This window comes from Rattus norvegicus, chromosome 3 (assembly GCF_021556685.1).
Source record: "Rattus norvegicus strain SHRSP/BbbUtx chromosome 3, alternate assembly SHRSP_T2T, whole genome shotgun sequence".
In the NCBI taxonomy this organism is placed as follows: domain Eukaryota; kingdom Metazoa; phylum Chordata; class Mammalia; order Rodentia; family Muridae; genus Rattus; species Rattus norvegicus.
This window is the reverse complement of record NC_141536.1, coordinates 136291799-136303815: the sequence shown is the minus strand read 5'-3', so window position 1 is coordinate 136303815 and position 12017 is coordinate 136291799. Positions and strand designations below refer to the sequence as shown.

General features: G+C 37.5%; 1 protein-coding gene across 4 annotated transcripts; it reads left to right on the top strand.

The window, feature by feature from the left end:
• The first annotated feature begins 230 nt into the window (after positions 1 to 230).
• LOC148006551 (cystatin-related protein 1-like) lies at positions 231 to 6860 on the top strand. 4 transcript variants are annotated; one of them, XM_087655195.1, is made up of 4 exons: positions 231 to 753; positions 3463 to 3558; positions 4325 to 4438; positions 6535 to 6860. In XM_087655195.1, the coding sequence occupies exons 1-4, from the start codon at positions 517 to 519 to the stop codon at positions 6616 to 6618; spliced, it is 531 nt and encodes a 176-aa protein (XP_087511321.1). In that variant the 5' UTR covers positions 231 to 516; the 3' UTR covers positions 6619 to 6860. The 4 variants fall into 4 exon arrangements, with proteins under 4 accessions (XP_087511321.1, XP_087511322.1, XP_087511323.1 ...); XM_087655196.1 differs by having other exon boundaries at positions 241 to 753; positions 6658 to 6860; XM_087655197.1 differs by having other exon boundaries at positions 261 to 610.
• The last annotated feature ends 5157 nt before the right edge of the window (positions 6861 to 12017 follow it).

The window sequence follows — 12017 nt, the reverse complement described above, 5'->3', positions numbered from 1 at the left end:
TACTACTCCAGAAAATTGAGGATGAAATCCCTACAGCATATAACAAAAGAGCCAAGGGAGGAACACCAGATGTTAAACAGGGGCTCAAGAATACCCATGAACTATGATGACAGAGGTAACTCAAAAATGCCATTTAGAATGTTATGAGGAAAATAAGAATTGAATTTTTACTTTGATTTTCAGGGTCAAGAAAAGTTTTACCACTCGGGAAAACAAAAAAAAAATTCAATATTGGAAAGCAGAGGAGGAGAGCCAGGCCTAGTGATGAGAAGGTCTAAGCTGAGAAGCCAGACAAGTGGCAGAAATCCTAAATGGGTATGGGTGAGGGAACAAGTGTACTATAGTGATTGAAGTTGGCAAGAATCAGGATAGTGAGGTAATCAAAAACAGGATTGCATTTGGAAGGTGTGGCTAAGTAGGAGGTTCATCATTTAAGATAAAAGATGCGTGCTTCCTGCCCAGGCATCTTGAAACCTCTTCTCCTCTGAAGCTCCCCTTTCATATCTGAGAAGAAAAATGTGCAAAACCCTACATGGCACACTGCTCCTACTGGCCATCTTTGTCCTGTTTCTGAATTTCAGCCATGCAACTGCAAAACGTACCAGGAGAGGTATGGAAATTTTTGAGAAAAACTTCATAGACAAAAACAAACTGAAGGATGTATATGATGTCTTCAAATATCTTTACAACACGCACAGTGCTGACACATATCTCAGCAACATAAAAAATGAGTCATTCACCATGAACATATGGGTAAGTACTTCTCCCAGCATAAGAGACAGTGTTGATGTGTCCATGTGCAGCACTATCCTTTTTTTATTCTATTACTACAATCTTTTCTGTAACCATGCTCGCATATCTCCAATATACAATATATGACTTCTAAAACAGAAGACACAAGGAAGTTCTCATCACACTACAAATAGAATGATGCATTCTTAGTACTAAAATGTATCCACAGAATTTCCTTATTTTTACCTGAATTCAAAGAACTCCTAAGAAACAGTATCCACACACATAACAGAAATCCTGCAAAACAAAAAATACTAGTATACAGTGGGAGCTCTACAACATATTCTGTTTAAATTTGCCAATAGTAAATAGGAACCAATATGTTTCTATTTCACAGTTAGCATAAGGTATCCTCTAATTTGTCTAAATGACATTAAATACCAGATACCAATGTACATTGTTAAATGAATGGCCATACAGTAGGACAAACAGACACACAAACATTTAATATGGAAGAAGGAATTTTTTATACTCTTTCAAGTATTTCAGTTATTTGCGTGTGTGTGTGTGTGTGTGTGTGTGTGTGTGTGTGTGTGTGTGTGTGTGTGTGTGTCTGTTCATGTGTATTGTTTGGGGCCAATACGTCAGTGTATATGTGGAAGTCATAGATGCCTTTGGTTACTTAAATATCTTTTTATATCGATGGGGCTACAGGAAAAAAACTTGGTATTTCAGATTTATTAATGGCATCTTTCCTTACTGCAATCTCTAGACAGCCTAATTCTAAGTATTATTATGGGAAATGAAGTTTCCCTCATAATATTGATTATGAGTTCACAGCATCCTTGTTGATCCTGCCTCCCTTCTGTCCATTGTAACATGTGGCCATGTTTGTTTCATCCCCCTCACTGTCATTTAGTGCAAGGGGCTCCTGATATGTGTGTTTATGTCAATATGTTTTTCTGAATCTCTTGATAATAGCAATTTGTGTACTTCAGCAAACAATGGAACTTTCTATATGGTAAATATTCCTTTCAGGAAAATGAAGAGTCGTTATACTTGCTCTGATAATATCATACTTATTTCCTTCTTGTAGAGACCACTGACATATACACCCAGGGCAGACTATGGCTCCCACATTCTCTGTTCAGCTGTGCTTTATGTACAGAACCTGAGGTAGTTTTCTAATATGGATGTTGAAAAGGATTCCATCCCACATTAAAAAAACAGCCATTCATTCTACACCAGATGCAAATGCTGTTAGCCCCAAAAATTGATTGACAATGGCAAGACACAAAAAATGATAGCACTCAGTAATGACATAGACTTCTTAGATGTTAAATGTGCTAGGTGAGAACCTACAGAAAAAGAATTAAGGGTATATTTCCAAACACGCATATGTGTCCTTTATAACAATTCACCATGCAGAATGAGCCGAATTTCAAATTGTATGGAGACCTCTAAAGGACAGGTAACATCATCTGAGCAATTCCCAGCATGGAATTTGTAAGCTTGTATTAACAAATCAACCAGGAGTTTCTACATCCTTTTTCACAGTGACCTTCGATTGTTCCTGGAGCAGCACTTAGGAACTAGAGTCCTAATTTTGCAAAATAATAATAATAATAATAATAATAATAATAATAATAATAATGATACATTAGGACCTATGTCCCATGCAACTAGTCACCAACTGTGAAGTATGAACACCTTGTATGCTATATCATTCAGCAATGTAGAGTCAACTCCTGCAACATACTCTGTCAGTAGATTTGTTAGTCAAGGCACATATACACCACTTTCCAAAACCTGAATAATTGTTAAAATTATAAAATTACAAAATTAGGTAAATGTGCAATCCACACACATAACAAATATACCTATTGTTCCGTGTGTACCTGAGTCAAATTGTAAATACAGGATAAACATCACTCCAGGGAACATTGTCCTTACTCATGGTTTCAAAGGACAAAGTCTATTTTTTTTTATTTTTTTTTTTTAGGACAAAGTCTATTATTTCAGCTTGTTGTCATCCAGTAAATGTATCTGAGATTCCCTCTGCAATGAATATATAAGTTCCTATTTGGGAACTGCACAAACAAGTGACTAAAATGCCTTGAGATATGTTAGCATCAATGATCAAATTTAGAATTGAGACACTCACAGGCTCTATTTATTTGACCTGAAATTTCCCCTTGTGTGAAGCATTCCAAATTCTCCTGTCCACTGAAGGAATAAAGTAGGAAAACAAATGAAACCGATGCTCTGTGTTAAATTTAGCTACTAATGGTGATCATTAGGTGATAAAACCAGCCTGAAACCTTTTTAGAGTTACAAAGTATAACTACCTTTTATCCCAAAATCGATAGGATCATTCAATTCATGCTGACTTCTAAAGCCTTCCCTTCTTCTCAGAGCAGATCATGTACTGGCAATGGTTCTTACCTGTCCTTATGGTTTCTCTTACAGGCTGGTTCTACCTTACTAACAATATTGAAAAAATGTTAGTCCCAGCCTTCACCTTGGGTGTCCTGTTCCTTCTATTTAATAAAGATGTACAAAGAAAAACATCCTGAAAATCATCCTGTTGGAAGAAGTCTGTGTGTGTATTCAGATAGCAATGATATTGACATGGATCCAAAATAAAAGTGTTAGCTACAAAAGTAAATTAAGGCATGCATGTAAATGAAAATACAGAACTAAACAACAATTTTGCTCTTTTCTTCATAGGGATTTGGTGAAATTGAAATGGTTAAAACCAAATGTAGAAAGATTGATTCTGACTTCTACAAATGTTCTTTCCAGAGGGAATTCTATAACCTAAAGGTGTGTATTTGGTAATGCCTTGTTTCCTGACAAGTTAGGCAGGGTGGCAGCTGTACTATGGTCATACATTTGTACAGATAGGTGGATATTTTGAGAAAAATGTGTGAATTGGAGGGAAATGTGTAGAAATGTACTTCTTTATGAAGGGATAGAGTTAGGGATTAGTACACATGAATTTGTGTGTTAGAGTAAGAGTATGTGCAGAAATCATAAACTTAAATGTTGAAGTGTTTGTCATTGAATTCTTCATACTGAGCAGAAAACCTTCTGTAAGTTGGTGTTCCTCTCTGGACTAGAGGACCCTTTTCAAGAACACTTCCTTTGGAGATGATAATTAATTAACCTGAGCTTCAGAGCTTTCCATGTGGCCATGAAAGAAAAGAGCCCCAAACAGGACAAAGGTAACCAGTGCTGCCCCTTAACCTTTTCCATATGTATAGAGTTATTTCTGGCAACACCATAACTCTCAGATATAATCCTTTCATTCCTAACTCCACTGAATGGATTTTATTCTCCTCTTTTGTCCTGTTTCCTTCTTCTTCAACAGCACAAGACAACTCATAAAAGATGGTCATAAATCAAACAACCAGTAGGGTGGGCGTCAATTTCTATAAAGATGAGTTATTTGTTGTGTAAGGAATAATCCTTGAAGCTAAAGAATGCTGAAACAAATGATAAAGAAATTAATTATTTTAGTTACAAAGGGTTACTGAAGAGAAACTTACTACTGAGAAGTGATGCAGTTAATCCTGTTCCTTTTCTAAAGCGGACTCCTGGCGAAACAATGTACTATATATCATTGCCTGGAAGCGTCAGATGCAGGAAGCTCCTATCTAAACTGGACAACTGTCCCTTCGAAGAACAAACAGAACAGCTGAAGGTATGAACACTAAGTGACTCCTCTTGTTGAAAGAACCCTGTGAAAATGAGGACTGATGTATAATATCTGAGAAGGGTTTGTGCTAGTGTGTTATGCTTTTGGCAAGTTAATAAAAATGAAGTGCACAGGAAAAGATCATGTGCAAACATTTGAAGAGAGAAAGTGGAGATTATCAATAAATAAAATAGATACACTTGTTGAGTGAGTCCATTCCTCAAAAGTAGCACTGTGCACAGAAGAGGAGGAAGAGTTCAAAACAATATTCTCCATTCCCTACGAACTTTACTACCAAGGGTATGATTGAATTTTTGCTCATTGACAGAATAAAGAGTTGTGGAGATGGTTGCTTGTCAGAGAAGAGTCTTTTACTCCCAACCCCACCTTCATTTGCAGGGTGCAATTGTAAAGGTCCCACTCCGTCATTCAGTACTGATGTGGGGTGGTTATAAGAAGACAAATAGTCCATGACCTCTGGCCATTAACTATCTCTTATTGTTCTGGTTCCAGAAGCTAATGGTTTCTGAATTTTACTCCTGCTGTTAGGAGAGTATTGGGAAAAGAAACAGTTTCTTGGGTGCTTCTACTTGGGGATTTCTTGATAGACAGTTAAGAGCTTATGAATTCATTAACCTTTTGTGAGCCACAGAAAATGAAAAAGGGTAAAAATAAAGTCAAGCACACACACACACACACACACACACACACACACACACGAATTCAGCTGATGTCAACCATTCAACGTCAAAGTGCATATGTCTATGTATAGACATACATGTTAAGAATAGAAATTATTAAGCATACATATGTATGTACATACACACAGACAGACAGATGTAAATACATACTATCTACAAATATAAACATTTTGTGAATAGAGAAGATACAATAACAGCTACAGGCTACACTTTACTTTTCTCTCAGCCTTTTTATAGCTTTTTAGACAAAAAGTGTTTAAGAATTTGCCTCACAGATAAAATTTCAAAGAAAGGAGTTACAGAAGGTTGTAGATAGTCAGTTCAAAGTAGTGTTTCACTCTATAATATCATTATAAGTTTAAAACCACAGTTTCCCATGTTCTTGTTAAATTACAGTACACATTGGTAGCATCATACCTGGATATTGCCTACAATTAATGTCTTTCATTGATCTAAAGTATGTCCCAAATTTATTTCTCTTCTTACTTCAATGTTTAAAGCTCATTTCATTCATTATAATTAACTAATTATACTACGAGGAGGTGCAGGCTCTATTCTTGATTTACCCTTATTATATCTTTCTGGGAAAACAACTAAAACCATCTCCTTAAATTTCTCTCTTAAATTATTGAATCAAATCAAGAATTCTATAGTCATTAATTCATCTAAACAGCACTATTATATAAAAGTACAACTTCATATTGATTTGAAGAATCTGTGTGCAATATTGTGAGATGATACCCAGAAATTATTAAGCAGTAATAGTGGCAGGAAAGCAATATCAGAAGTGAGAAGCTATTTTTGGATGTACCTTTCATTGATGTGCCTTTCAGAGCACACCAATCATAGCTATGCAGAATGCTGGACGATCTCCAGAAAACCTACTTGCTTGCCATCAACCTACATGGTTGGTCCCGTGCACATAAACAATCTGCCACATGTTCATGACTTTAATCCCTCTTGCTGAAATCCTGCTTCTACCACCAGATGCTGTCTTATGATACTACAAACTGGGGTTGTAGTGCTTATCTTCTCAAATATTTGTATCACCTCTTATTTTCACATTAATATTCCATTCTTTGATTTTTCCATGTGCCACACTTAATGACATGTCAATGTCTAGAACTAGATGGGCCCTGACCAGGTGGACTCCTGCATTGTGTACCAGGATTCAGGATCTCATGAATTCTTGATTGTGCACATAAAATCTTGTGGACTATAAACAATTGAGGCAATGATCATTGTCCACTGAAGAGTTATGCTGAATATCCAGGGACCCAGGGACACTGGAATGACCAGTGTGTCATTTACATGGTTACCATTTCCACTTCAGTTAACTGGATGATTATATCCCTTTTGATTTTAATATCCCTAATAATCTATATTTCTTTCCATTTTTAGAGAGAAATATGTTACTTTGTACTGTATCCTGACTATATTGAGCAAAATATACATGCTGTAAGATTCGATTGTTATACCAAATGAGACTCTGAGACTGACTGGCCTGTTACCCAACACTTGCAGACATTGATTCTACTTCTGGAACTCTAATATGGAATCACCCTTCAGTATGGATGCCAGGAGTCACAGAGACATGCAGTCCAGTTATGTACACCTGAACAATTGTCTTCCTTTTACATTTCACATACTTCTTTTAAATGAACCATTGTAAGCCTGCCATAACTAACCTATGCTTTGCTCAATAAAAGTACTGCCATTCATCTTGACTTGTTGTCTGAGAACAAGTGCCATGTGGGTAGATGGAATCAAATGCAAAGAACTGTAAGGCTCTTATCAACAAGTCTGTGTCAAGTATGCTGTATTCTCTGTGATAATATCCACGTTTTGTAGGCGCATGCAGTTCCTTCTGTATAAATGAAGATTCTGACTTTCTATATAAGAACATCAAAATACAGTAGATAATCTATCTCAAGGAAGACATGCACTGTAGTTATAACAGGAAACATACAGTTACATCTAACTGACTCATGTGGATGACTAACATTCACAAAATCACAGCCCGCCCTTTGTTACTATCCCTCTATCTATATCTCAAGGAATCACAGAGAATCCCTCACAGGGTTCACTTTGTATCAGATCTGTTGTTTTAAACCTTTAGAGAAAAAGAATCATCTCTCTTCTGGGGAGGAGAATGTAAAACTAGTGTTCTCTGGGAGAAAATCTGAACAGGTGTGTGCACAGAACTAATGTGCTACATAGTACATCCCATATAGTACATATCACAGATGTGTTCTATATAAATATGCATGCTGATTCTGTTTTTAAATTTTAAGAATTATACATGATCTGAGGATGCTGAAGGGAAAATTTATATTCTGTGTTCCTATGGATGTCTAAATTAACTCATATAATTCAATGTGTTTGAACTATATAAACATTTGTGTATAGCTCCATCTGCACCCAGTGATAAGGCTGTCCACAGCCTTTGGATCCAAAACCTGCTGGCAGAGAACTGGACTGCCAGAAGGGCTCTTCCATCTAAGCTCACAGGTAGGAACCCACTTTCTCTCCACTGACTATCCAAAGAGAGAGCTGCCTAGAGCACATGGTGGGCAGGAGCTGCAGGTCTGCCTAAGACAGTACACCCCTGTCTTCATCACCTTCCAGAATTATGTAGGATACTGAACCCCCAGGGCAGATTGTTACAAGAAAATTACCGTCTCCATCTGAGCCCAGAGATAAGGCTGTCTGACAACTGTTAAGACCCAAAACCTGCCCACAGAGAGTAGGTCTCCAAGGAATTTTCACACTCCTAAGATCACAGGCTCATAGGCTTACAAGCCAACATAAGGGACAGGATCCACTCAGAGACAGCAAGACCAACAAACATCAGCGATTACTAGCTGGTGAGAGGAAGCACAATCCCCTAAGCAACAGAAACCTAGACTACTTGGCATCATCAGATCTAGTTCCCCGACCACAGCAATTACGAGATATTCCAACACACTGGAAAGCAAGATTTGGATTTACAATCACATCTCATGAGCTGGATTCCCAACTTCGCTGATCCCCACCCACAGCTCACTGCTCCCAAACCCCGTGGGAGAGAGAGCTCACTGCCCGGACAGGTGGGCACTCCTGAGACTGCAGAGTGGAAGAGACCACCAATACTGCCCACCCCTGCCCACACCCCGGGCCCAAGAGGAAACTGTACACAGCCTCTGGGAAACGGTAGATAGGGGCACTGGAGCTGGACATCCCCTGCGCCCGAGATACCAGAGAAACCTGAAAGGACCAGATTAACAGCTCTGCACCCAAATCCCATGAGAGGGAAAGCTAAACCTTCAAAGAGGCAGACAAGCCTGGGAAGCCAAAAGAGACAACACTGTGCCCACATTTCTGACTCTAGAGGAAAACACCAAATGCCATCTAGGACCCTGGTGCACAGGGGCTCCCAAAAAGGCAGCACAGGCCCTCCTCTTTGCTGCCCTCTCAGAGAGCTCATAAGCAACACCCCACGAGCAAACTTGAGTCTTGGGACCACAGGTAAGACCAACTGTTCTGCTCCAAGTGACCTGCCTGGTGAACTCAGGACACAGCTGAAGACCTGTAGACAGGAAAAACTACATACCCAAAAGCAGAACACTCTGTTCCCATAACTGGCTGAAAGAAAACAGGAAAACAAGTCTAGAGCACTCCTATCACACAGGCTTATAGGACAGTCTATCCACTGTCAGAAATAGCAGAACAAAGTAACACTAGAGATAATCTGGTGAGAGGCAAGCAACAGAAACCAAGGCCACATGGCATCATCGGAGCCCAATTCTCCCACCAAAGCAAACACTGAATATCCAAACACACCAGAAAAGAAAGATCTAGATTTAAAATCATATTTGATCATGATGCTGGAGGACTTCAAGAAAGACATGAAGAAATCCCTTACTTACAAGCAAGCCATCCAAAGTTAACCCCAGATATTTTCCCCACTGGCTGAATAGATATTTCCTACTCTTGTGAAGATCCTGGGTTCAACACCCAGCACCCACAAGTGGCTCTGAATATCTTTAACTTTATTTCCAGAAAATCTCATTTCTCATCTAGCTCTAATAGGCACTAAGCCTGTATGTAGTATTGAGTATTCTACATACGATATTTACATACTTGCTTTTTGGCAATTAATAGGTCATTGTAAAATTACAAGGATGTAAAAGACATCAGGGCTTACTCATGAATGTATGTATACATAACATATGCATGTATTTCCTGTAACAAAAATTAGTCAAAAACGGAGGACATGTCTTTGTAGAAGAAAAGGATTTAAAGGATGAAAAAGAATGAATAAAATGTAATTATTTTTAATCTGAACAAAAAAAAGAAAATCAAAGGAATAAATGCGGGAAGTAGCATACAATTCCATTATAATGATAAAATAAGTAATATAAAATATAGAGTTTCAAAGGATGATTAGATTTACTATCAATTAATTTCAAGAAGGACTAGAATTGAGGGTACAAAACTAAATTCTGGAAAAGATGTACATTTAAATGAAAATGAAATAATTTTGTCAACTTTCTGATGTCACTGGGAAATGTATATAATTATATTGTAGTCAAAGTTACTTGACCACAGGGTCCACTCATCATTTCTTTTATATAAATATAACAAAGTGTAGTATCTGAGAAAACTTGTATTCTCAAAACTAGTAATGGAATAAATAACATATTTGGGTTATTAAAAAAAGAAAAAATGAGGTTCAGCAACAGAAACCAAGATTACAAGGCATCATTGGAGCCTAATTCTCCCACCAAAGCCAACAGAGAATAACCAAACACACAAGAAAAGCAATATCTAGATTCAAAATCATATTTGATCATAATGCTGGAGGACTTCAAGAAAGACATGAAGAACTCCCTTAGAGAAATGGAGGAAAACATAAACAAACAAGTAGAAGCCTATAGAGAGGAATCACAAAAATCCCTGAAAGAATTCCAGGAAAATACAAATAGTTAAAGGAATTAAAAATGGAAATAGAAACAATCAAGAAAGGACACATGGACACAACCCTGAATATAGAAAACCAAAGGAAGAGACAAGGAGCCGTAGATACAAGCATCACCAACAGAATACAAGAAATAGAAGAGAGAATCTCAGGAGCAGAATATTCCACAGAAATCATCAACTCAACTGTCAAAGATAATGTAAAGCAGAAAAAGCTACTGGTCCAAAACATACATAAAATCCAGGACTCAATGAAAAGATCAACTCTAAGGACAATAGGTATAGAAGAGATTGAGGACTCCCAGTTCAAAGGACCAGTAAATATCTAAAACAAAATCATAGAAGAAAACTTCCCTAACCTAAAGAAAGAGATACCCATAAGCATATAAGAAGCCTACAGAACTCCAAATAGATTGGACCAGACAAGAAACACATCCCATCACATAATAGACAAAACACCAAATGAACAAAATAAAGAAAGAATATTAAACGCAGTAAGAGAAAAAGATCAAGTAACATATAAAGGCAGACCTATCAGAGTCACACCAGACTTTTCGACAGAGACTATGAAAGCCAGAAGATCCTGGACAGATGTCATACAGACCGTAAGAGAACACAAATGCCAGCTCAAGTTACTGTATCCTGCAAAACTCTCAATTTACATAGATGGAGAAACCAAGATATTCCATTACAAAACCAAATTTACACAATATCTTTGTACAAATCTAGTGCTAAAAGGATAATAAATGGCAAATCCCAACATAAGGAGGCAAGCTACACCCTAGAAAAAGCAAGAAATTAATTGTCTTGGCAACAAAACAAAGAGAAGAAAAGCACACAAATATAACCTCACATCCAAATTGAATATAACGGGAAGCAATAATCACTATTCCTTAATATCTCTCAACATCAATGGTCTCAACTCCCCAATAAAAAGAGATAGATTAACAAACTGGATACTCAATGATGACCCTGAATTCTGCTGCCTTCCCGGAAACACACATCAGAGACAAAGACAGACACTACCTCAGAGTGAAAGGCTGGAAAACAACTTTCCAAGCAAATGGTCAGAAGAAGCAAGCTGGAGTAGCCATTCTAATATCAAATAAAATCAATTTTCAATTAAAAGTCATCAAAAGAGATAAGGAAGGACACTTCATATTCATCAAAGGAAAAATCCACCAACATGAACTCTCAATCCCAACTATCTATGCCCCAAATACAAGGGCACCTACATACGTAAAAGAAACCTTACTAAAGCTCAAAACACGCATTGCACCTCACACAATAATAGTAGGAGTTTTCAACACCCCACTCTCTTCAATGGACAGATCACGGAAACAGAAATTAAACAGAGACAGAGTCAGACTAAGAGAAGTCATGAACCAAATCGACTTAACAGATATTTATAGAACATTCTATCCTAAAGCAAAAGGATATACATTCTTCTCAGCTCCTCATGGTACTTTATCCAAATTTGACAATATCATTGGTCAAAAAACAGGCCTCAACACGCACAGAACGATAGAAATAATCCCATAAGTGTGATCACACCGAAACAGGCTAAAGCTGGTCTTCAATAACAATAAGGGAAGAACGCCCACATATACATGGAAGTTGAAAAATGCTCTACTCAACGATACCCTGTAATAAAGTAAGTATTAAATACAAGTAATAAAGAAAGAAATTAAAGACTTCTCAGAATTTAATGAAAATGAATGTACAACATACTCAAACTTATGGGACACAATGAAAGCTGTGCTAAGAGGAAAACTCATAGCTCTGGGTGTCTGCAGAAAGAAACAGGAGAGAGCATATGTCACCAGCTTGACAGCACACCTAAAAGCTCTAGAACAAAAAGAAGCAAATACACCCAGGAGGAGTAGAAGGCAGGAAATAATCAAACTCAGAGCTGAAATCAACCT